We start from the raw sequence: 27,832 nt of genomic DNA on the forward strand, positions 1-27,832 counted from the left end.
ATGAATAAAAGATGACATTGTGATGATTACACTTCCTAACAGCCCAAGCTACAGATCTGCTGACAGTGAATAATGAGAAAAAATTGTAATAACCACAGCATATAAGTACACCACTCTGCCTGCAGTAACAAAGTTGTTGCCTTGGCTAGTGGAAGTAATGCATTTTTCCTCTTCTGGTCCAGTGATGATTTAGTGCACAGTAATTCCACACACTTTGCATGAAATGGTCAAACAGACCATTGATAAATCTACATACACTGCCAATCTGGGACAACAAAAGCCTGTGAAATGTTTGTTAGCTTTATGTAAGAAGCCATATTTCTCTTCCCTGAAGGCAGCTAATAACAATAATATTGTTCTTAACCTGTTTGGATACAGAATACACACACTATCCCAGTTTGTTGTGCCCCTTCTGAAAAGGTACACCACCTCTTAACTATGAAGTTGTTACAAAATTTAAAAAACAAGAATTGACTTGTGCAATAATGTAACTTAAACATGGTACTTTTGAACACATGTAAGAAATGACTGCTACAACAATGTAGTAACTTCAGCATGGTACTTTTGAACACGTAATCGCCCTCAAACATACACTAAGCACCTCTTAGAGATTCACTGCATTACCCTAAAATCAGGAACAATTGAGAGACTGGGGCATACCTCAACAAAAGCAAAGACACACATACAAGAATCCTCCCCATAATGTCTTTGGTATCAGTAGTGCTTTCTATGCTGTCTCTTTTCTCCCCCCATTGAAACAAGCTCTTCTCCTTTTATGGAAGCATGCAAGCACTCTGGATTAAAAAAAATAAAGCACCCTTATAAAAATGAGCTGCAAACCAGTTTTTGAAAAAAAAATGCTTAATTACAGTGTCTTGAAATAGTCCTCTCCAATGCAAAATGTTTAAATTCGCTTCCCTTTTAGAGCTGTGACACTACCCTGTCTTGAAATCTAGCCAACCACAGTGCTCAGACATGCAGACTGGACCTAATAGAAAGTATTCTCAGCATGCAGGTCTGGTCTTTAATTGCAGTTCCTCAGAAAAAAAAAGCTTGCAATTGCAGTTTGGCTCTGTCTGCTGGGCTCTTTAATCTTTTGAATCATGAGCCAGAGCTGTGCTTATACTTGAATTCAAGCCAGGCTCAAGCTAGCTCTAGCTTGCCTACCTCTTTGTGGGGGGTTGTAATTGGTTGTGCTGTATGCGCCTGATAGCAGTGAGATGAAATGTATTACTGTGGTTGTTTGCATATTCATTAATTTCATCACATTCAGGTTCTGAGGTGTACATGGTAAAGTGGCAGTAATTGGTGGGCACATCTATATGTGTGTGTTTGTGGGGATTGCAATGGAGTGCAGTGTATTCCTCTTACAGTAATGAGCTGAAATCTATTACTGTGATTAATTTGTTTGTATTCATTTGATCACAGATATCTGAGATGTATAGAGTCAACAGAGTATTTTGAGAGTATCTCTGCGTATGTGTGTATGCACATGTGCAAGGATGTGGGGATTGCAGTGTTTTGCATTTTTTAGTGTCTAAGCAACAAGCTGACATGTTAGCATGGCTATATTCATTCATTCATTCATTTGATCACAGTCACACATCTAGGATGTACACAATCAAAATGGTTGTCGCAGGGTACCGCTTTGTGCTTGTGTGTATGTAAGCATATGGGTGGGCATGCACTGGGTTTAAGTGTATCTACCTGACAAGATCAAATTGAAATATATTGCTGTGACATTTTATTCGTTCATTATATCACAGTCAGACATCTAAGGTGTACAGAGTCATTAAAGTGACTGGTAGACACATCACTGCAGCATGAAAGGGCTTCAGTGGGATGCGCTTTATACATTTGATAACACTAAATTGAAATACTTTAAAGTGGCTGTTATTTATTAATTCTGACATCCACAAAATCACTGAAGTGGCTGTAGTTGGTAAGCAATGGGTATGAAACTGACTGGATGAAAACGACTGTATGAAATTGAGTGACCACTGATATTTTTTGATCATAGGTAAAAAGTAATTGACCTGGACTGGTAGGTCCGTGTGTATTTGCATAGAACAAGCTACATTACATCTCTATGACTATTGTTATTTTTTTTTTATTTGCTTACAGCTTGACGTTTGAAATTTATAGTCAGTAAAGCATCTATACTTAGTGGGTACTGAAACAGTCGAAGGATGAAAATGATTGACCTCAGCTGTTTGATAACAGTTAAATAGTCATCGAGCTGCCGTAATACAACCCCTCTTAACATTTAGACTAATCCATTGATTTGCTTCCTGTAGCTTCTCCTTCCTTTGAAGTCACCAGCTGTCATTTTGTTCCTACTCAGTGATTTGCAAAAGACTCGCTTTGATGAGTCCTACTTACTCCCCCACCATGTCTGGATAGCGCCTTCATCCAACAGTTATTGTTGGAGTCTCATGTAATTTGGCCAAGTATCTATCTGTATATATATTGTGTCAGATCTTCATTGTTTTATATTAAGTTGTAGAAGTATGTTTGCTTGGTGGTTAGAGCAAACTAAACATTTAGGAGCTAGGATTCTTTCCCACTGTGGCATTTGGGACACCGTGTTAGTGGTGAATTGCTTTATGTCTCCAAATGGAGGATCTTTACCAACAAAATAGTGTGAGAGAAAGTAAAGAAGTTTACCTGAAACATAGATCTTCTGAGGTAGGTCCCCTTGCAGATCAACTTATAGCGTAAGAATATATTTTGTTATTTACATTGCCTCAAGTGCTTGTGCTAGTGGCATGGAAGAATAAAGCCGTGATTATGGCCCAGGTGACCAAAGTTTGAATAGTAGCATAAGTACTTGACAGAGGAGACTGTGATATGCCTTGGAACATGCTCAGGGTCACATGGGAGCAGGTTGGTTTCCATTCTAGAGAGTGAAAAAAGAACCATATAGTGTTAATTGTGGGTTTGCTGTGCTGTCCTATTGTCAGCCTGTCACAGAAATGAGGGGGTGTAGTCCAGTGCTGACATCCACTGTGCACTTTACCTACGAGTTGTCACTAGGCAGGTAGAAAGAGGAGATGTAATAGAAAATCCTGAATCACCCTAATTGCTACCTATATGATGGCCCCTAGCAGGCAACCATCACCACACACTAATGGTAGAAGAGACTGGCAGGGAACAGGGTTCAAAGTGGAAAATATCTCATGTCAACAGCATGACCACTTTAGTGATAAACTTTTAAAACACCCCATAAAGGGATAACATTTTTCTACTGTGTAACTGAAATTGTCCCTCTCTTGACTGGGAAAATTATGCCATAGCCAGTAATTGACTGAAAAACGTTGTAAGCATTAGTAATCCCGAATAGACAGTACAAATGCTGACAGGAGGGGGTAACAAACATCCTAACAAAAAGCCCTGCAGCTGTGTTAAGCTAAATGTCACCCCAACCTGTTAATGTCATCCTGTCAGGTATTTCTGACCGTTATGTAAAACCTACTATCATCCTACCCCCTTTTTGCTCTGACCACACTGCCATAATGTTCCTTGCATGTATCAAACTTGATAAAGAAGAGTATGATCATCACCCCCCCCCCACTAGATTTACTTACTATTTATGGGCAACATTTAAAAACTGATGAAATGGTAAAAGACCTTGGAGTTCTTGTAGACAGTCACATTTCATTTGATACCTATATAACTGCTGCCATCTGCTCTGTGTATGGAGTTGCCCATCTTATCCTCCAGGGAATCAACATCCATGCCTGTGTGATAAATGTCTCCCTGTATACAGGTCTTACCAGACCAGTTACAGAAGCTTGTATCCTGTTCTATAATCTGCACACTCATTATCTGATACAATTGGAAAGGTGCAAAGATTCCTTGCAAAGCAAATTAAGAGTTTCAGTGCTTGGCTTACAGCCAAAGATTACTTGCGCCCTGTGCTATTCCCTAGTCTGTTGTCCCACTTCCAACGTGTTTGTATGTTCCTAATGATGCTAGTACAATCATTGCTTACCACGGGGATGTGACCACTGCTTAATTTTCTCACCACATGGGTACTAGCATAATACCAATGCCTTAACCACTGTTGGTAGGTAAGACAGGTCTGCTGGGGTTTAGACAACTAGAGACCATCAGTCCTACAATGTTATTTCTGACACAGAAGCCTTTCTGCAAGAGTTAGTTTTACAGGGGTGACTTGCATAACTGCATTTTTCCATGTTTTTGCCTTCCTGTTTTTTATTGTTGCACTGGGTATATATTTAGATTTTTTTTTAACTCTTTACATTGGGGAAAAGAAAGTCAGTCATAGCCCAGCAATAGTCAAAGGCAATGCAATGTTTAGGGTATGTTGTTGGACTGGATTGGCCACATAAGCACTGCCTTTTTTTCATCTTTAGTATTTTATGACAGTGAAATGTAAAAGACCAAAAACATAGGCTCCCATGCAAAACGTCTAGATGTAATCATTGAACATTTAAAGTTTGACATTCATATGCAAACTAGTGTTAAGAAAACACACCAAAAGCTCGGAATGTTGTATCGTCACAGCCGTTATCTCACTCCCTCTTCCAAACATATACTGTCTATTTCCTACCTCATCCCCTCTCTCTTGTATGGAGCCCCTCTTCTCACCAACCTTCAATCCTCCCTAAAGTCAAAACTGTCATCCTGCTACAATAAAATCTCTACGTTTGCTACTGGGACCAAATCTTCCTCCCACCACTGTGATGCACTCCACTACTTGAAATGGCTGGAACTCCCCCACTATCTCTTTCTTACATTTAACTGTTAACTGCTCACAAACTCATTTTCAAACCCTCTAACTGCCCTTCCCTCTCCTCCATACTCACCTTGCATCATCCTGACAGACTACTCTGATCCAGTAACCAGAACCTCCTCGAAGTGTACAAACCCTTACACTCACTTGGGCAGTTTCTCCTGTCTTTCTCCCTTGCTTGTCTATGGAATTCACTCCCCTCCCCCCACATCGGAATCACCCCAAACCACTCCGCCTTCAAGACCATGCTCCATTCCCATCTCTCTTTTCACTGGGAATGTTCATGCTCTCACCCAACTTGACTCTCTCTCTATATCATTTCTGCTCCCCCGTCCTTTTTCCTCCTTTCTCATAACTCGCCCTAGTGACTCCCTCTATTTCATCCCCACTCCCTCTCCCCTTCCTCCTTTCTCATAACTCAGCCTAGTGACTCCTTTCATTTCATTTCCACTCCCTCTCCCTTTTTCCTTTCTCATAACTCACCCTAGTGACTCCCTTCATTTCATTTCCACTCCCTCTCCTTTTTCCTTTCTCATAACTCACCCTAGTGACTCCTTTCATTTCATTTCCACTCCCTCTCCCTTTTTCCTTTCTCATAACTCACCCTAGTGACTCCCTTCATTTCATTTCCACTCCCTCTCCCTTTTTCCTTTCTCATAACTCAACGTAGTGACTCCCTTCATTTCATTTCCACTCACTCTCCCTTTTATCTTTCTCATAACTCAGCCTATTCACCTTTCACTGTTCTACTCTCTTGCTCTAATTCTTCCTACCTCTCACCTCGTGAAACTTTTAGTGCATAAGTGCCTGCACTTCGAATTATACTTATGTACACCAAAATACTTATGTTTTAATTTCATTCAATGCTTTGTTACAACACCTTGCTCAAATGTTATTATGCTGTCTTCTATATTGCTGTGTTTTTAGTAGTTTTGAAAATTGTATTGTACTTAACTTTGGTGATATTAGCTTTGTAGTAATTGTATATGGAGTTTTTCTCCCCGGACCTCCATTGAAAACAGGCTCATTTTGGCCCAGTGGACTTTCCCAGTTAACAAACTGCAAATAAATAAATAAATGTTATGATGAGGAATTCCTGTTTGCATCAGTTGTGATGCTGTATGTGTTTTTGATTTGCTTTGCTTAGAATGCATTTTCTCATCTTAGAGAACTGTGGTAGTTATAACTTTGTTCAAATACTCAGCAGTACTAGTATTATGCGAAGTCTTGTGCTTGTAGGAGAACTTAATCTTAGTATAAAGATGTTTTGTTCAGTTGGTGTAAAGTAACGTAGTACAGAAGTGAAGGCATTGCAATCTTTAGTGTTGATAATGAGTAAGAAAACTGTAAATAGAAAATGGAAAACCAAAGTCAAACCATTAATAAGAGAGGTTAAAAAAATTATTGCAGAGATTAAAAATACGAAACTGAGATCGGAAAGAACTTGGCTGTAGGGGATACTGTATAGGAATATGAGCTTGACGATAGTGTTAAAACCCAACTAAGTACCTATTTAATAAAGTAGACTGCAGTACAAGGTGAGAAGTCACTGTTCCAGTTGTTAAGACTTTGAATCCAGTATAAATAAAATATAGTCGCTAATTAATTCCCAATCTTAAATTAGGTTGTAGATATTTAGCTAAGTTGTGTGTTTAACTGGTATTGTTTAATAAGCAATGTTAAATCAAACATGGGATCAAGACTGAATGGAACAGCTGATTTTGTGATACTTGGATCTGCATGCCGAACAATTGCAAGTTATTGAGAACTGAATGCAAGCACTGGCCATCTGATATGAGGCTGCTTTGATTATTGTATAAACATGTAATTATAAAATGGTTGTATCTGCAGCAAGTATCAAAATTAAAAAAAAGTGCAGCATGCATGGAGATTACACAGTATTTTCTACTGAAAAAAAGTTTGTAATAAAGCATTTGCATTGCCCCACTACCACTCCCAAAACAAAACACCATAATTCTAAGTGCATTGAACTTTTTTTTTTTTTTGGGGGGGGGGGGGGTTATTCATCAACAGAAAAGTTAGCCCCATTCCTTGGCAAAATAGCATGTTGGATTGTAATGGGAAAGAAAAAGCACACACATTCATTTTTCTTTTTGTTTAAAATAAAATAGCCAGTGTAAAGTTAACTAATTATATTTAACATTTCAGTTTTGTAAAAATTTACACCATCATTAGCACTTTATAACTGTATTTATACAACAAAAGATCGTTTTGTTTGGTTTATGTATTTATTTATTTTTTTTATTTTTTTATTAGCTGTGACTGGAATCGTTACAACATCAAATATGCTGTCGCTTTGTCACAACAAAAGGGCATCAAACGTTCAGCAGAGTTTTCAGCAAGTGAGGATGAGTCTGAAATATCTGAATCTGAGGAAACAAGTGATCATCTCACGGAATAGGAAGAAAGAAGTGCAGCTCAAAGTTTTACTGATGTGCTTGAGGCCAGATGTGAAAATTATTCATTCAGTGCCATTTAAATGACCTGCTATACCAGACACACTGTCCTTGGTGTAGTGGTTTGTGGACTCGCGTGTAAAAGGTTAAACCATGTAATGCACTGTGGGGCATTAACACTGCCACAGTTAAATAATGGTACTGTTTTCCTGTACTATTTATATTTATGTCCTTGGTGTAGTGGTTTGTGGACTCGCGTGTAAAAGGTTAAACCATGTAATGCACTATGGGGCATTAACACTGCCACAGTTAAATAATGGTACTGTTTTCCTGTACTATTTATATTTATGTCAAACCTGGCAACAACAAGTAGCATAGAAAAGTCACTCACCTGGCTTTGGAGTCACTGCATTTGTGGGTTCAGCAGCTCTGTAATTTTTAACATAGTTGTTCTGTATTTCTTGTTTTAGCTTATTAATGTCATTATGTTTCTAGATCTGTAAGTACTACTTTTTCCTTGGATTAACTTATATTTTTTAAACTTTAGAAGCCATGTGAATTCTTGTTTTAAACAACTTTGAGTGAATATCTTGCAATAGTCCAGAAACATTTATTATAATTTCAGAACTTGCAGGGTATGGCTTTTCTGCTTAGACTTGTGGTTTCAGGACTACTTCAGTAGTAACATTAGTAACACAAATGGAGCTGCAATTTCATCCATCAGGTATTGTTACTGACACTTATTTACTTAGGGCAGGATTCAGATACATCATTGGTATACCAAAAAAAACTAGCTGAGCAGAGAATATGATTCATGAACTGTTTGGTGTGCAGTTCACAAAAGGGAATGCATTATTTACAAGGGAACACTGTGTACCAAAGTGTGTTGGACGATAGTGCACTGAAGCATTGCATGACCTTTCATCTACTACTCTGGCACTGAGGCTCACAATACTCATAAAGCAATATGAAAACACAGATTTGGTATTCCACCCAGATATGCAGTGTGTCAGTGTGCAGTTCAGAAGCATCACCCACATGGTGTCTATAGGACCTTAAGACATTTCTTTGTAGCAATTGATCACACCACTTTGTGCATAACTCATCCCTGTATGTAGCTGTGGTAACCAAGGGATGACACTGACAGGCACTTGTAAGCAGTACACTTGAAGTACATCACAGGGGTAGGATTATAGCCCTGTACAGGTTCCCATAATTGATAAGGTGGTGATGCAGCTGCTAGATTGCTATGTTGGACAGCATAAGGGCAATTGCATGTTGAGTGAGCTTTATGAAACTACATACCTGTCTGCCCTCTGTACAGGAGTACTTTTGGGCTGTTGCATGCCAACAACAAGCTGTATACTGCCATCTTCAATTGTGCACTAATGCTTATCCTAAAGTATGGAATGCAGTCCAGAGGCATAGGCTAATCTGCATGCCTTTTTGTTAGTGATGGTATAACACTATCATTTGTATGTCATTTATCAAACATGGACTTTACTGATGAGATCAGCATTGACTTTTGGTAGGTTTCCAGCTGGCTGCATTATATTGTTTCTGGGGAGGAAGGTGTAGTGAAGGCTGCAGTGCCCAGATAGTGTTTCCATAGTATAGCAGCAAAATCTTTAGATCATTGAACAGCATTGTTATCAAGCACTGCTCAATTAGCACACTTCCTGCTAGCATGACATAGAGGGCTTGGGGAACATTTTATGAATTTGAAAGCTTCTTAGGGATAAGGACTTGTGTCATTTTGCAGGGGTTGACATGCAGGGCACATGTTGAACATGGTGCTTTGTTTATGGCTGCTGTGAACTAGTCAGGTGCACAACTATGCAAGTTGTTTCTCATTGAGGAACTTCTGACACTGCTGAGGCAGTAGTTCTAATAAATGGGATTTGTAGTTGGAAGTTTACAGAAGTACAAGCTGATATGTGTGGTGTTCAAGGAATAGCTGCAAACTGGTGACATTATTTTTAGCTGTTACTGTACTCCATAATGTGATTCAACCTTTATTATTGGCCATATTAGTATAATCTTTGACCATCTCTTATTGTATTTGATGAGGATATGCTGTTGTATCGATGCTTTTTTGACAGTTTATCAGTATGAAAGAAAGATCAGAGATTGGATTACTGGTCTTCATAATAGTAATGCCACATATTGGCTGTGCTTTGATACACAATTTAAACATTTTGAATCTTGAACCAAGAGATATGCATGTGTCTGCCTTCACTTGACTGTGAGCAGTAAAGTGCAGGATTAGTACAACCCACTGTTACATATTATCTGGTGGGGGGTGGGTCAGTGCTTGTCTCCGAATCTCATGTAGTTCTTATACGTGCTTACCCTGATGCAATGCATGTCTCTGAATCTGGCCCTGTGCAGTGTATGCCATGTCTCCGAATCTTAAGAGCATTTTACAGAACCAGAATTTAATATATGCAAGAAAGTGTTTCCAACTTTTACAATTGAAAATATGAAGTTTATTTTTTTATATTCATATTTTTATTGAAATGAGATATTCAGTTTTACTAAGAAATGAAACATAGCAATAATACAGTATAATATTTTGTGATATCAGTAAGCTTAGCATTATTATTAACAGTATATTATCAGTGCGCAAAATGGAAACAGATTAAACATGTATCCCTTTATATGTCCTGAAGATTCCCTCTGTTATTAATACATGCATGATTCCTGTCATAGCTGATCGTGGGAGTTTCTGGATCTATTTCAAAGCAGTACGTGACCATTCTTAGAGTTCATAACTTTTTCTTTTTAATTAAATTATTTCTACCTAGTAGAGTATTTAATTTAAATATTGTTGCAGTCAGTGGAGATTTGTTTTTGGCAAATGCATTCTAATGACAGACTTTATTGTTCATAGTAATTTTAAAATGTTCACTTCTGTACCCATCATGTACTGGAAGGAGAAGCATGGTGAGAGTAGTAATCTTCATAAGAAATGGTTTGTTAAAAGCAACTTCAGAAAACGTGTTTAATATGTAATATTCCACCTGTGCATTGTGTGCTTTTTCAGATTCTTTTTATGATAATTTGGTACAAATCCATCTTTGCAATGCGCATTTTTTACCTCTTTAGGAGAGAGCAGACATTGTCTTTATTCATTGGGGTCACTACAAGAGAATTTTTATTTTCCCAGAGGTGCAGCATCCGCAGAGTTGATAATTTTTATATACGGGTGCAGTAGGAAAAGCCATGTATATGTGCTGGTGGGAGCTTTAGCCCCACATAACTAGAGGTCTCATATTTTTCTCTAATGTGTAATTTGAAAGTGTTACTGTTTTGTGTTATGGAGCCTACACATTTGAGTAGATATCAGTATGCACTAGTTACAGTGTAGTGTACAACTGGGCCTTATTCAATCAGTTTGCTCTGTAAAGTAAATTTTTGCCTTAATGTACCATAAGTGTTTGTCACTGCCTTGTTTTTATGTGGCGAGTTTCAGAAATTCTGCTTGTCAAAATACAAGAATGAAATTGATAGAATTCTTAGATAAATATAACCCAAATCAAAGGGATGTGTAAATACATAGAGGACTATTAAAAATTCTGCAAGTTTACAAGTGCAACATAAGGTTTTATGAAGACCAGTATTAATTAAAATATTAGAGGAGACAAGATCATTAGATGTGACTACTAAGACATTAACTGATTATATGTAACAGTAAATGAATCTCATATAGCAGCAATGTATGAACAGATCCTTAGTTGAGAGAATTTGACAAGCAGTCAAATACCTCTGGAGCAGTGGTTAGGTATTTGTGCAACTTCCAAACCCCATAGCAAGGTCCAGTAAATTCAGAACATTTACATGTAAGATCTAAACAAATACTTCTACAACCAGATCAAGTAAATAAAATGTTTCTAGGAGTTAATCAAACATGTTGGAAATGTAATCAAGACCAGAGAGGAAAGTGGCAGCATATATTCTGGGGTTATCCCAAACTAGGTAAATACATAGATAATTTGAATAACACAGTACAGAAACTCATAGGATAATAGGAGTTTACTAGTCTAATGGCCCCAGGGCCCTTACAAGCCTAGCCAAGTTCAGCCTGTTCCCAAGGGTGTCTGGTTCAAGCAGACACTAAAATCAGCACCTATTGCCCCTGTCCAAGAGGGACACAGGCAGAACCCCTGGGGTGAAATTTCCAGTTATCCAACCGGTCGTCCAAATCACACTTAAATAGGGCCAATGAGGGGCTTTGTTTAACATGAATAGGAAGCTTATTCCAAAGGTGGGGCAACCTCTGTGAGACAAGTCTGTCTCTCCAGCAAGTTCTGCTGATGTCACATACCAGGTTAAGGCTCATTTGAGCAAGTGATCTGTGTGCCATTTGCCTTGTGAATGTCCAGCATTTCCATTAACGCTGGGTCAGAGATTGCTGTATATGCAAGGTACAGGTCGCCTGTGAGCAGTCTTTACGACAGAGTAAAGTGACAATGATTTCAGTCTGTCCGCATGAGAAAGATCTTGAAGACCCTGAATTTTCTTTGTAAGGAACCTTTGTGGTCTCTCCATTTGTTGCAGGTGTTTGGAAAGAACATACCAAAGGGAGCGTTGTACTCTGTTATTGGCCTGATGAGGGAAGAGTACAGGGGGATTTATAACCTCTTTTTTTCTGGAAGCAATGCCCTTACTTATGAGATGATGAGCAGTATAAAATGCCCTTCTTCTCATGGGAGTTAACTCCTATTTAAGTTGGGCAGGAACCAAAACACATTACATTAATGGATGTCCTAACCTGCTTAGTAGCTGAAAAAAGTCATCACTAAGAAATGGAAAACTTTCGATGAATCAAAAATTCAACATTTAAAAGTTATCATGAAGGAGTTAAGAGAGTTAAAGATGAGCAAGCTGAATAAGGTGGGGTAAATTTCATAGGCTGAAATGGAAAGTGTGGGATCAAATAGGACTGGGAACATAGTATCAGGATTCTTAAGAGTATGACAGTGAATTACAGAAAACTAAGATGCAAGAGAGAAATAAATGAGGTCAAGTTAAAGAATGTGGGACATGAATAGATATATACTCATCCATGAAAAGGGAACGAGGATGTTTTTAAGAAGTAATAGAAATGGAATTAGAATTATACATCTTTGCTCTGGGCTGGATCTAATATATATATATATATATATATATATATATATATATATATATATATATATATATATATATATATATATATATATATATATAAAGAATAAATGTATTATCTTGATAGCAAACATAAAAGAATACAATCAGCAGGACACTGGGGTAGTGCACCATGCATGAAAAATGCACATGATACTGTTTTGTTTTTTTGAACTTGATTGAATAAAACAGCTTTACTATATAAAAAGTGAACATTATACAGGTTATAGTTGCATGCATTTCATAAAGTATAAGCCAAATTGTTCTATTATCACATCAACAGCAAAGACCTAATAATTAACTTTTGTAGACAGAATAAACATTTTTTTCTGTAGTTGGTTTCAAATTTGGTACATGGGGCATTTCTTGAGGCATCTGCATTGTGGTATTTTTATGTTTTATTAGATTGGAGTTTCTGTTTTGCTAACTATGTTTGTTTTGCAAACCATATTTGAGTGTACTGTATTTTTTGTTTGATTGTGACCCTTTCTTGTAGATATTTTCACAGGTTGCAGTCAAAGCACAGTCCTGAGTTCCATCATTTCAGGTGAATTGGACCAGAGGTGGCACCATACTTATCTGCTGATGGACAGGCTTTCATTACATGAGTAGTACTCTGGCTACCATACTGAAGTAATCTGAAAGCAGTCTCAATTTTGGTTTTGGGAAATTCGAGTAGCAACAAATCTTCCAGCAGCTCCCTTCCGGGTGGTTTCTAGATTTAGTAGCCCATCTTTCCTTAATACCTGTAATCATTTAAAGCAATGTAAATACTTTATTAATTACCATATTTTTATTTTTACATACTGTGTAATCTCTATGCATGATATAGGTGTTATTTTGGCTATGATTTATAAGTTGTAATTTATATGTTTTGACAGTACTTATAAACTAGCTTCATGTCAGACAATCAGTGCTTACATTTAACTTTAAGTAACTTGCCATTGTTAACAATCTGCTATTCTCTGTAGCCTTTATCTATAGATTGATTTACAGTCGATCATTAAACAAAAGCTACTAAACACAGCTTAACTATATACAACATAATTTGAGATCAGAAATTAACTAGTGACCATATTTTTTATTTTTATATATTACAAATCTTATCTGGACCAGTGACTTCAGTTCTTGTACTGCTGTCTACTTAATTAAATAATCATAGTTACTTTGCTCCATATCATAGTCTTCTTCAAGCTTATCTTCATGACAGAATCCAGTATAGCCCATTTTTCCCTGTGGAACTGTGTTTCTGATGTCTAATAGTTCTTAGTTTCATATTTTTAATCTCTGTAATCATCTTTTTCACTTCTCTTATTGATAGGTTGTCTTTAGTTTTCCATTTTCTAGTCATAGCTTTCTTAGCCACTATCAACAGTAAAGATAATGCTTCCATTTCTTTAGAAAATTTTATTTTACAACAGCTCAGCAAAAGCACTTCTATACCGAGGGCAAATTATCCTCCAAGTATAATACTTGGCATATCATTCAAGTCGTCTTTGTACCAAAGTAACTCTTTACATTTCCAAAATGTTTGCTCCCAAGAACCTGTTTATGAACCATCACATCTTCATCATATGGCTCTTGTCTCCAGAAATTTATGTAAATATTTGTGCAAGCCTTTCCTTGCAAAAATTCTAAATTTTCTTGATTTAGTTGCATGTCTAGGATTGACATATTCCTTGCACTGATAATCTGACATATCATTATTTAATTGTTCACACCATACTATTTTTACTTTTATACAATATTTTCACTTATATCAAGTGTTACCTTTTATGCTGTACTTAGTACTCTTTTCGAGTACCACCTGGAAATTTTTATCTTGCAGAATGCAAGATTCCTTTTAGAACTCAATACCAGCAAGGATGATTACAATGGCTGCTAATGTCACTCTTCATAATTCCTGTGCTGAAGTTTTGTTTCCAAATGTTAGTAAAACTGGTGACAAATTGGAATTGTAATCTGTGTGTGACATTTGATGACTAGCTCACCCTTAGCGGTGAGGATTTTGTCATCATCTGAGGAATATCTGCCTGATTAGTACGTAATTACAACAGCAGACTTGCCTGTGGTTGTGCATGCTCTGTTTTCTTCACAGCTGGAGGTCTGCGTTGTGCTTTCTGTGGGACTGCCAGACATTAAGCTTGACCCATCTACACCTGTACAGAACTGTGCTGTTGAGCTACTTACTGGAGCATTTAGATGTCATCATATTACCCCAGTGCTGCAGAGATTACACTGGCTGCCTATTCAGTCTCGTATTATATATAAAGTTATTGCTCTAGTGTATCTTGATGTTCTTCGTGTTTCACTGTTGCAGTCATTACATTTGGGTTATTTGCTTGCAGGTAGCTCTCTGTCGGCCTGATTAACAAAGCCTTGGGTCCTGTGTCATCAGGGGTATAAAACATGCATCCGACGCTATTACACCAGTCTTTCCAAACCTGGGAATAATAAGACTCTCCCCATGGTAAACTGTCTCAGTGACTTCCATTTAAAATTTCCAAGCACTTATCAACTGACTGCCCCTTTGAGGGGAAAGATTGCACTTCATGCAAAAAATTGGGAACTCATTACCCAGGACAAATGGGTTTTATATATAGTGTCCCAGGGATACAGATTTCACTTCCACACGATACCAACACCAAGTGGGTGGCTGGACCTACCCCCAAATCAATAAGCAGAGGCCCAAAAACAAGTACTTTCTCTCTTAAGCATGGAGGCTATTCAACTGGTACCATAAGAGGAAAAGGGACAAGGTTTCTACTTGAGACTTTTCCTGGTACCCAGAAAAGACAATTCATGGCGTCCTATCCTGGACCTGTCTACTCTAGACACCTTTTTGGAGATTCCAAAATTCAAGATGCTGACTCTTCACCAATTACTTCCTATGCTAGGCAAAGATGCCTGGTTGGCAACACTAGATTTAAAAGAAGCATACCTGCACATCCAAATCATGGAATCTTGCAGAAGATATCTACCCTTTAAAGCAGGCTACACGCAGTTCTCTGCACTGCCCTTTGGCTTATCTACTAAACCCAGAGTATTCACAAAGTGCCTAGCTCCAGTTATTGCATTTTGCAGGCAAAGAAATATTCAAATGTACCCATACCTGGACGATTGTCTAATTCAGGCAGAAAGCCAGGACATACTTTTGAATCATCTGGCCTTTGTATAAAGGGTTCTAACTTGTCTGGGGTACACCATAAACGAAAAGAAATCACACCTGGTACCCTGTCAACAAATTATATTCCTGGGAGCAAGCTTGAATACAACTTCCCAGATGGCTTACCTCACGCCAGAGAAACAAATTCATTTGACAACCAACTTCAGATAAGTGGCCACAAAAACCCTGCTATCTGCAAGCCAAATACTGCAAGCCTTGGGGTTCATGGCCTCCTGCATTATTCTAATTCCATATGCAAGACTGCATATGAGGAAACTACAGTGGTATCTGAAAAGCCTATGGTGTCAACATTCTCAAGACCTATAAACAATGAATGTTATGTAGTCCGATCTCACCTTCATTTTTACATATGGGTTTGGAGCCGATCTTCTGCTCCGACCTGGCCGATTTACAAGCTGGATAACTTCTGGGTGGCTCGTGGCTAAGCAGGTATCCCATGGTGTACCAGTACAATCCCCAGATCTCGTTTGCAGCGTCAACGAGTTTGGTTGTGCTTCTCTTGGGTCTGGCTAAGTTTTTCAAAATTCTTTATATTCTATCATATTCAATGCTATTAGAACCTTTATTGTATATTTAGTGTTGCTATTATATTAGGCAGTTGTATTGCTTGCCTTTTTTTTTTTTTTGAGTGCAACTTAGTTTACTAGTTGTTATTGCTATCCTGTTTGTCAGTTTTAGGCGGTGTTGCACATTTTTTGATTATTAGGTAGCATTTTTGGCGATTTTCCTCTCTTAGTCAACAAGGATTCCTGTTGTTTTGTCTGTTGTTATTCTCACCTTTTTTGATCACCGTTGGCAGTTAGTTTCTGCTATTTTGATATTGTTTGTTTTGGCGGGGATCCGCTTGTGAATTTCTAGGATTGCAAGTATACTACCTGTTTTTTTTTCTTAGGAATATAGAAATTTGTTGTCATTTACAGTTTCTCTTGTGTGCATGAGCTTTCCCTTCTGGTCTGTTTAAGTTAGAAGACCTAGTTTCACTGCACCGGGCTAGGCCCATTTAAGTTAGGGGACCTAGTCCTCATGTAACTCCTTCTCAGGGCTAGGCCTGTTTTAGTTAGAGGACCTAGTCCTCCTTTTTCCTGTGTGTGTGTAATATGTCTAAGGAAAGTAAGGAGCATAAACCCGCGGGGTTCAAAAAGGGCATGAAATGCTCCCAAAATAGATGTCCTTAATGGATGGCCACAGTAGCTATGTCTACTGCCTAGGGGCCATCCACTTACAGGAGTCATGTTTGTTTTGCCATGCTTTCTTTCCTAGAGTGTTACAGGAGAGGAAGAACAAACTCATACTCAAGGGTCTATTGAAGCCATGCTTTGAGGAAGCACTATCCAGTTCTTCGGCTTCCTCTAAGTCTGGGAAATCAAAATCCTCAAAAAGGCCTTCTCCGGCATTGGCTGGTGTCTCGGAGCCACCTCCTAAACAGTTGAAACAATCCAAATCTGCCGCCTCGACTCCTCAGCCTTCGGAGCTGGAGGAGAGCAATCATGGTGGTGTCAGATTCAGTTACAGGTGTTTCGGAACTGATCTCTGAGCCTATTGATACAGCAGTTGACTCTGCTACTCTGAGCCGGTCTGTAACCTCCCTACCGGTTTCCGTAACAATTAAGCCTCCAGTGCCCCCAGGTCAAGATCCCCAACTATGTCTTCCAGGAGCCTTTCAGAAGAAGATGTGGAGAGGGTAGTGCTGAGACTCCTGAAGTCGTCTGCCTAACCAGAATTATTGTTGGCTCTGAACCAGTCGGCTCCGGAGCCACTTGGCCCAGCTTTGCTCTTGTCTGCTATTCCTCCTCCGAGCCATACTGGCCTTTCGGAGCCAGAGTGCTTGGTGCCAACGGAGGAAATGCCGGATCCAACTAACCTTGTTGCTGTCTTGGAGCCAGGTTCAGCTCTGACATGCTCGGTGCCATCCGTCGTGTCCAGGGGCCAAAGCTGTCCTGTCGGCACTGACAGGGAGGGTTGGAATCGATCTTCAGTTCCGAGCCTTCCTCTCAGTGCTTCGGCCAGGGTGAGCTCAGACCCTGCATCTATCTCTGAGCCGACAGCTCTGGCTCCGGCACTGACCTGCGTCTCTTCGGAGCCGGAGAGGTTGGCGTTTGAGATGATGAGCATGCTGTCTTATTCTCCAGCCCCTACCAGTGGCACCAGCACTCTTCCCCCGAGAGCACCCACTTCAGTCTCTGCCCCTAATCTCTCTGGAGACAGCAGAGACCCACAGCCTCAGGAGCCATCGGCTGGTAGCCCCCACTCTTCTGAGGCTTCCCCGGAATATCCTTTCAAGGAGCCTCCCTGGAAGAGGTTATGTAAGAGGAAACATATTGACTCCCAGGATGAGTCTTTGACATCGGACACTGACCTCAAGGAGTCGGAAGGGTCCCTCAAGTCGTCCTCTGATGATATCTCCTTTGTGGACATTTTAGAGATCTCTGGGCAGAGGTGCGACTGGCCCACTGTTAACCCTTCTGATGAGGAGTCAGTGTACCTGAAGGCTTTCGAGTCTCAACCTTCTGCCTCTTGGGTGTCTCCTTCTTTTGACGAACTGATGGATCTAGATAGTCAAAAAGTGTGGGATACTCCTGACACCGTGGAGCCAGTCCCCAGGAGACCAAATAAGTTCTTGTCTGCCCCACCTGGTAAAGAGTTCTTGTCCAGTGGTGTTCCCGTAGATGCCATGGTGGTGGTGGTGGTGGCGGTGGCCATGAAGAAGGAGTTAGCGGAGACTTCTTCATCTGTTCATCCCCCAAACAAGGAGTCTCGACAGATGGACAGATTTAGGAAGTGTACTTTTAGTTCAGCGTCCTTTACCTTTCGATCACTGAACTATCTCACGCACTTCATGAGGTTGCAGAGGGATCCCCACAAGGAGTTAGGAGATTCCATACAAGGTGCGTATACTGAGGGAGTTCCTGACAAGATTTCTACTCAGTTGTCCACCTTAAATTCTGTGGTCAACTCCTCCATGCGACTTATCTCTTATGCTCCGAATGGAGCGAGTAGAGCAGCAGGTTCTGGAGTTACTGTGAAGCGCCACTCCTGGATGCACTTATGTAATTTTGCGGAACCGTTCAAGTCTACTTTCACCAACACCCCATTTGATGGTTCCTCATTGCTTGGTTCCAAGGTGAAGGATACACTCACTCGGTGTGAACAAGAAGGAAAGACGCTTTTTGCCATGGGAGTGCATTTTACTGTCCATTCCAGACCATACCCCAAGGGTCAAAGGGGCAGTAAAATGTGGTTCAAGAAGTCCCAGAGGATCTTTACTGACACACAGGGTGAATCCTCCTTCAGAGGCAGAGGAGGAGGAAACGGCAGACTTCGCCCTAGAGGAAGGGGTGGTCCACAATACCAACAAGGCCGTGATTCCTTTTGAGGACGGCCTTATCAGCACTCCTGATGTGGAGCCCAGCTGTGCTTCTCTAGGGCCGGTCGGGGGTCGCATTTCTTTTTACCAAGAAGCCTGGCTAAATATCACCCAAGACAAGTGGGTACAAAGAGTTGTTACCAGAGGCTATATCATACCCTTTTTCCTATCACCGTTTGTTCCGAAAAGGATCCCAGATGTACCACCTAATCACAGGGATCAGGCAACTGTGGAGATCAACAAGTTGCTCTTAAAAAGAGTCATCCAGCCCATTCCAGCAGACCAGATAGGATCTGGAACTTACTCCAGGTTCTTTTTAGTTCCAAAACGAACCAGAGATTGGAGGCCAATATTGGACCTCAGCAGATTGAACGAATCAGTGAAGAAGGAAAAGTTTTGGATGGTAACACTGCAGCCTATACTCCCTTTGTTAGGGAAAGACTTTTGGATGTGCTCTCTGGATCTTCAGGACGCCTACTACCACATAAAAATGGACAAGGCATCCAGAAGTCATCTACACTTCTGGCTGGGAGCCAGTCACTATCAGTTTCGCGCTCTGCCCTGTGGTCTCACCACAGCCCCCAGGGTGTTCACCAAATGCATGGCAGTAGTGACAGCTCACCTGAGACGTCAGGGATTCCAGGTGTTTCTGTATTTGGATGACTGGCTCCTGACCGCCCCCACCAGGCATCTACTCATCCAAAACAGGGATGCCACCATTCAACTTTGTGCTCAGCTAGGGATCTCCATAAACTGAGAAAAATCTGCATTACTGCCATCGCAATCTGTGATTTTTATAGGTGCAAGGTAGACACAGTGAACATGACAGCTCGTCTCCCCACCGAAAGGGCACAGAACTTAATATCCCAAGTTCAACATTTTCTCCCGTTGCAAAAAGTCAAAGCGAAGTGGGTTCTTCAGCTCCTCGGGACTATGGGGGGGGGGGCATTATCTCGGCAGGACTGTCCAAGGCACATGGCAAGAACACGAGGCTCATCTGCATATCAGTGTTCTGGAGATGAGGGTGGTGCTTCTTCCTCTAGGGACAATTGCAATAGAATCAGCATGTCGGTGGTTTGGTATATCAACAAACAGGGCAGTACCAGATCTTACCCACTCTGTCGAGAGGCCATGCGAGTTTGGGAATGGGCGATTTCTTCCCAGCGCTTTCTAGTTGCAGCGCACATTCCAGGGACGACCAACATGATAGCCAACAAGCTCAGCCGGGCAGTCCTAATGCCTCACGAGTGGTCTCTGAAACGGGAAACAGTGGATCAGATTTTCCAGAAATGGGGACAGCCTTGCTGCGACCTTTTTGCCATCCCAGTCAATACCAAATGCAGCAGCTATTTTTCCTTCATTCCCCCTCCGGGGATTCTCCCAGAGATGCTCTGGCTCACGATTGGCCCATGGGACTTCTGTATGCCTTTCCTCCAATTCCTCTCATTTCCAAAGTGATTCAGAAAGCCAGTCAGCTGAGAATCAAGTTGATCCTCATTGCTCCTAAATGGCCTCATCAGGTCTGGTTCCCCTTCCTCGAGCCTCTCCTCCTGGATGATCCTTGGATTCTGGACCCAGCTCCAGATCTATTGACTCACATGTCGAGTTCACTACACCCCTCAGTCCACACCCTCAAATTGACAGTGTGGCTGCTCCAGTTCCATCCATAGTCAGGCTTCACGATGTATCATGCTCAGTGTCACATATTCTTATGTCCTCCCATAAACCTTCAACTAGGAGGCTGTATGGCAGTAAATGGAAATGATTTTCTATTTGGGCATAGAGAATAAATGTTGATCCATACACTGCTTCTATCCCTGTGGTTCTGGATTTTCTTTCTGAGCTTTTTCAACAAGGATCTGCCACTATCAGAGTCCAATTGGCCGCGATTTCTCATTTTCACTTAGGTTTTCCAGATACCAATTTAATGTCTCATAAGCTATGCAAGACCTTTTTGAAAGGGGCCACTCTATTGAGACCACCTTTGCAAGAACCATTGGCTTCTTGGGATTTAAATTTTGTGTTGTTCAAATTGACTTCTCCCCCCTTTGAACCTTCCCACTCATCTTCTCTAAAATTTTTGTCTTGGAAGACCTTGTTTTTGGTAGCTATCACATCAGCTAGACGGGTATCGGAGCTACAGACCTTGTCTATTAAGCCACCATATTTGATTTTTCACAAAAACAGGGTGTCATTACATACTAATCCCTCCTTTGTCCCCAAAGTTTGTTCTAATGCTACCTTAAACTAATCAATAGAACTCCCAGTTTTCTTCCCTAAACACTGTAATGCAGCTGAGTACCGATTTCATCAGCTAGACGTTCATAGACAACTACGTTTTTATCTACAGTGGACTAAGGCTATCAGGAAATCAGATCAATTTTTCATTTCCTTTTCTGATTCTAGATTGGGCTTACCAGTTTCTAAAGTGACATTATCTAATTGGATTTCCAGTTGTATAGCCTTTATCTATAGCTCGGAGGGAAAACCTTTACCCTACAGGATCAAGGCTCATTCTACCAGGTCGCTGTCTACCTCTGCAGCCTTTCAAGCCAGGGTACCACTTGATAATATTTGTGCAGCAGCTACGTGGGCTATCCCTCACACCTTTATTACATGTTACAAATTGGATTTGGCATCCAGGGGTAGAGCATTATTTGGTTCCACGGTGCTCAAGAGTATTTTCCAATGAGCCACCCAAGAATTAGGCGCTAGGGACGCTGTCCCATATGTAAAAATGAAGGTGAGATCGGACTACCTAACCTTAAGAAGTTATGTACTCACCATAACGTTCCATGTTGGTAGTCCATCTCACCCTTCATTTTTACCAACCCGCCCTCCTGCCCTCATCCTGGAAGATCTGGAAGTAATAATTTGGTTGCCCTTGGTTGGATACCCTTTAGTATTGGTTATTTTTATTGTTGTTATTCTAGTGAGCAGCAAACAAGATCTGGGGATTGTACTGGTGCATCATGGGATACCTGCTTAGCCATGAGCCAACCAGAAGTCTTCCAGCTTATAAATCATCCGAGTGAGAGCCGAGGATTGGCTCCGAACCCATATGTAAAAATGAAGGGTGAGATGGGACTACCAACATGGAACGTTATGGTGAGTATATAACTTCTTATTCCTATCATACCTTGCCTACGCCTAGAGTTCCTTTGGTGGGCAGAGGCTTGCCACCAAAACAAGGGACTGCCTTTCACACCATCCCTTGCTACCCAAACCCTAACAAAATACACATCAGACTATGCATGAGGGGGCTCACCTGGCAGGGAAGTGCATTCATGGCAAATGGAACACAAGTCAAATGCACCTGCATATCAATCAAAAAGAAATGTTAGCTGTACAGAATGCTCTGACAGTCTTCAAGGACCACATTCTTCCAGGACAACTAAGGGTAAAGACAGACAACACCACTGTTATGTGGTACATAAGCAGGGAAGTGCATATGCTTACCCCCCTCTGCAGACTAGCCATGGCATTGTGGAACACAGCCTTGAGCTACCAAGTGCACCTACAAGCTCAATTCCTGCCAGGAAAATTAAATACACTGGCAGACGGACTAAGCAGAAACCTCATGGACCCACACGAGTGGAAACTGGAACCAAGGATTTTCAACATGTTGACAAGCAAATGGGGGAGCCCAGATATAGACCTGTTTGCCTCTCCCCAGAGCAACCAATTGGACACATTTTGCACAAGGACTCCCCACAAACAAGCCTGGAAAGTGGATGCTCTGTCCTTCAGCTGGAAAAACCTATCAGTCTATGCCTTCCCCCCTCTGCCTCTGCTCTCCAAAATACTACAAAAAATAAAACAGGACAAACCAAGGATGATTTTGATTGCTGCAGACTGACCGTGCCAACACTGGTAACCCCTCCTGCGCAGTGTGTCACGGTTATCTCCATGGCACCTGCCCCAGACTCCTTCCCTGCTGTCTCAGCAGGAGAACCAGATTCTGCGCCCTCAGCTTCTAACACTGAACGTTGCAGCCTGGCTAATTACTTAATCTCTCCTTTACCATCCCTCAGCAAACCTGTGATGGATATTATTTTAGAGGCAAGGAGGCCTAGTACTAGAAAATCTTATGCTGAAAAATGGAAAAGATTCTGTGCTTGGAACCAATCTCAAGGGATGAGCACAGCAGTGCCCAATTTACCTCAGATTTTACAATACTTAACTGAGATGCTTCACAAGGGCCTGTCTTTTTCCTCCATTAAAATCCATACCTCAGCCATTTCAGCTCATTATAACACAGAACCTCCCCTCTTCTCTCATCCACTCTCAAGCAGTTCCTCAGAGGGGCCAGAAATTTGAGACCACCCAGGAGAGCTCCAACCCCAGCCTGAGACCTTAACTTTGCCTTGGAGAAACTCACTCTACCTCTTTTCGAGCCAGCTGCTACTGCAGACTTAAAACTTCTTTCTTGGAAAATAGCTTTCCTTTTAGCAATCACTTCAGCTAGAAGGGTATCTGAATTACAGGCTATTATGGCAGTGGAACCTTTCATCATCTTTCATGCGGACAGTGTGTCCCTCTGAACCAATCCATCCTTCATGCCCAAGGTGGTATCCAGTGTGGCTCTTAATCAGTCCATTCGTTTGCCAACCTTCTTTCCCAATCCACAGAATAAAGGGGAATGGATACTGCATTCCTTAGATTTGCACAGACAACTTAGATTTTACTTGGACAGGACTAAACCTCAAAGGAAATCTGAACAACTGCTGGTGGCATTTGCAGCAGGGGCAGAGGGGAAGGCTATTTCAAAACAAACCATTTCTAAATGGATAAGCCATTGCATTAATTTCTGCTATAAGCACCATGGAAAACCTATCCCCAGGGGATCAGACCTCACTCCACCAGGGCCGCATCTACCTCTGCAGCCTTTCTCAGAGGCATCCCTACCAGGGACATCCTAGAAGCTGCTACCTGGAGTTCTGTACATACTTTCACCAAGCATTATCATTTGCCAATTTTCTCTAAATCCAGAGCTGGCTTTGCCACTGCAGTCTTGCAGGGCTTTATAGCTGGCCCTAATGCTATCTAAATTCCTCCTCCCAACCATAGCTTTGGGAATATACGCAAATGTAATGACTGCAACAGTGAAACACGAAGAACATAGTACAGTTGTGTACACTTACCATAAATGTAGATGTTCGAGTGTATTCACTGTTGCAGTCCTGGTTACCCTCCCTCCAGCCCCCTAACTTCTTTTGGCTATGCCTCTACTTTCCTTTACTATGCTTAAAAGCCTTTTTGGTGTATTTGCTTTTTTGTTGGAGGTATATCTTTGTACTTTTATATTTAATTGCTTCCCATTAGGGGGGCACCTGACATCTGGAACAAGAAAAACTGATGTAATGGCGTCGGCTGCATGATGTTCATCTAGTTTCACTGTTGCAATCATTACACTTGGGTTATCCTGCTGGCAGACTACCCACAGTCGGCCTGAATTCCAAAGTCTAGGTCCGGCGTCGGTTGCTGTCACCTCTTCCCTGACGTCAGTGCGCCAGGGGTATAAAAGATGCAGCCGACGCCATTTTCTTCAGTCTTTCTTGCTGTGCGGTGCCCGAAGCAAAAGCAGTTCGCAAGTGCCGGTCGGCCGACTCCTGAGATTTTCAAATTCGAATTTCAGATCCGAAGTCTTCATTAAAGCTAAGTACCCGTTGAAACTTTTTCTTGCTCCAGACCGATGTCAGAAAAAGTTAACAATTGTATTTCTTGTGGGAAGCAAATACCTCATAAGGATTTTCATTCTTACTGTATTCCTTGCCTAGGCCCTGATCACGATGTTGCTAGCTGTCGGTTTTGCGCTAGATTTAACCAACGCACTATTAAGCGTCAGTACAATTTTGCCTTTCCTACTTTGGCTGTAAGAGCTTTAAATTGTCAATTTCATATGCTTAAATATCAGCAATACCTAATGTCACTGCTAAAACAGAAAATGTTGGCAAATTCTGATTGTGCAGAAAATAAGCAAATGCATGATTTATTGCATGCAACTGAACAAGTGGGAAAGCATACATTGCAATGTGGTTTTGATTCTCTAGAGGCCTCTTGCAGGACCGCAGTTACGGGTTCTGTCATTAGGAGGCATGCTTGGTTAAAGGAACAGATTCTACCTGATCATGTTAAGGCAAAATTACTAGATGCTCCATTACAGCATGATACTTTATTTGGTGTTAAAGCAGAGGAGGTGTTGAAGAAAATGGAGGACAAAGCAAAATCTATGCAAACAGTAAAGGATTTCTTACCGGTACAGCCACCCAGATTTAGCAGGAACTGGCCTACAAAGAGTTGGTCCTTTCCAGTGTCAGACCACAAAGAGGCAGATACAGATGCCCTTGAGGCAGATCCCAGCCCCAGGGCTCATACAGGCCTAAACAGTGAGGCGCTTCTACCTCCAAAAGTGGAGAAGACAAATCACAGCCATACAGGAAACAGTCCCAATGACTTCCCTCTGCCAGCTCCAAGCACTTAACTTTTGGCAGCCCCCTTGGGAGGAAAACTAGCACTTTTTTCACAAAATTGGCACATGATCACCCAGGACAAATGGGTCTTGAATATTGTGTCCTAGGGCTACAGGTTCCACTTTCACACCCCGCCAAGGGCAAAAGGTATGCCAGACCTGCCACACAATCAATGGGCAGAGGCACAAAAACAAGTTTCATCCCTCATGGACATGAGGGCCATTCAGCGAGTACTACAGCAAGAGCAGGGACAAGGATTTTACTCAAGGCTTTTCTTGGTACCCCGAAAGGACAAAGGCTGGAGGCCAATACTGGACCTGTCTATTCTGAATACATTCCTGGACATTCCAAAATTCAAAATCTTGACTTTGCAGCAGCTTCTGCCCATGCTGGGCAAGAAGGTTTGGCTTGTAACTTTGGACCTAAAAGAGGCATACCTGCATTTACCAATCAGACAATTTTGCAGAAGATACCTCAGATTCATAGCTGGCTCAATGCACTACCAATTCGGCTTATCTACTGCGCCCAGGGTCTTCACAAAATGCCTGGCACCAGTAATTGCATATTGCAGACAAAGAGGAATCCAAATATATCCTTACTTAGACGATTGCCTTATTCAAGCAGAGAACAAGGACATTCTACTAGAGCACCTGGCATTTGTAAACAGATTATTGATTTGCCTAGGGTACACAGTAAACGAAAATAAATCAAAATTAGTACCCTCTCAAGAGATAATATTCCTGGATGTAAGCTTAAATACAACTGCCCAGATGGCTTATCTCACGCCAGACAAAGAAAGGCAACTGACTTCTTACTTCACAATGTTGGCAATAAAGACCCAGTTATCTGAAAGAAAAATTGTGCACGCTTTGGGCTTCATGGCATCCTGCATTCTGCTAATTCCATATGCCAGACTGCATATGAGGAAACTACAATGGTATCTAAAAAGTGTTTGGACTCAACATTGCCACAGCCTGGAAACATTTATTACCCTCATTCCTTGCCTTCAACAGGAGTTTCGATGGTGGGCACAGTCCTGTCACCTCAACAAGGGACAGCCATTCAACCTACCCGCAGCCAGGCAGTCAATAATAACAGATGCTTCAGATTATGCCTGGGGGGCCCACATGGCAGGAAAATGTATTCAGGGAACATGGCCCTCAAGCCAAATGCATCTCCATATCAATCTAAAAGAGATGCTAGCTGTTCAGAATGCCCTGACAGCTTTCAAGGACTTTCTTCATCCAGGACAACTACTGATAAGGATGGACAATACTACAGTCATGTGGTACATAAACAAGCAGGGAGGCACACATTCCTACCCCCTCTGCAGACAAGCCATGACTTTGTGGGACACAGCATTGACTTATGAAGTACATTTGCAAGCACAATTCCTGCCAGGAAAGAAAAATACTCTGGCAAATGAACTAAGCAGAAACATTACGGATCCCCACGAGTGGAAACTGGATCCACAAGTCTTCAGCATGATAACAAAGAAATGGGGATGCCCAGACATAGATCTTTTTGCCTCCCCTCACAGCTGCCAACTACAGAGATTCTGCACAAGGACTTATCACAAGCAAGCATGGAAAGTGGATGCTCTATCATTCAGCTGGAAAGCCCTAACAGTATACGCCTTTCCTCCTCTGCCTCTCCTTACCAAGGTACTCCTAAAGGTCAGACAAGAGAAGACAAAAATGATTCTGATTGCCCCAGACTGGCCTCGCCAGCACTGGTACCCAATCTTAAAGAGCTTGTCTCAAGGCCCAGCCTGGACATTGCCTCTAATTCCTCACTTACTGACCTAACAAAGCAATCAGATCCTGCACAGCCAACTCAGGACCGTAAATCTGGCAGCATGGCGCATAATGTAGCCATTCAGAACACACCTCTCTCTAAAGCAGTGATGGATGTTATTTTGGAGGCCAGGAGGCCAAGTACCAGAAAATCTTATGCAGAAAAATGGAAGAGATTCTGTGCTTGGAACCAGGCACAAGGAATTGACATGCTTGTACCAAATATTCCTCAGATTTTACAATACCTAACTGAGATGCTGGACAAAGGCCTATCCTTCTCATCATTTTCCATCCAGACAGGGTTTCTCTGAGGACTAACCCTACATTTATGCCTAAGGTAGAGTCCAGTGTAGCCCATAACCAAACCAATCATTTGCCTACTTTTTATCCAAACCCACAGAATAAGGGTGAGAGACTCCTGCATTCTTTGGACATACACAGACAGCTACGCTTCTACTTGGACAGAACTAAAGCTTTCAGAAAAACTGAGCAACTTTTAGTGGCATATGCTGCAGGATCACAAGGAAAGCCTATCTCAAAGCAGACTATTTTGAAATGGATAGGCCACTGCATTCGATTCTGTTATTCACAACATGGCAAATCAATTCCTAAGGACATTAGGCCACATTCTACCAGAGCAGCAGCCACTTCAGCAGCCTTCCTCAGAGGG

At 41.3% G+C, this 27,832-nt stretch overlaps 1 protein-coding gene across 1 annotated transcript in view; it reads left to right on the top strand.

Moving 5' to 3' along the window:
* The window catches only part of LOC122802737 (periodic tryptophan protein 2 homolog), a 723,301-nt gene extending 712,689 nt beyond the window's left edge, over positions 1-10,612 (top strand). Inside the window, exon 21 of the mRNA XM_044072502.1 lies at positions 7,037-10,612. Within this exon, the coding sequence (XP_043928437.1) occupies positions 7,037-7,181 (145 nt within the window). The 3' untranslated portion in view covers positions 7,182-10,612. The remainder of the gene's footprint in view (positions 1-7,036) is intronic.
* The last annotated feature ends 17,220 nt before the right edge of the window (positions 10,613-27,832 follow it).

This window comes from Protopterus annectens, chromosome 5.part0, assembly GCF_019279795.1.
Source record: "Protopterus annectens isolate FY-2018-M chromosome 5.part0, PAN1.0, whole genome shotgun sequence".
In the NCBI taxonomy this organism is placed as follows: domain Eukaryota; kingdom Metazoa; phylum Chordata; order Ceratodontiformes; family Protopteridae; genus Protopterus; species Protopterus annectens.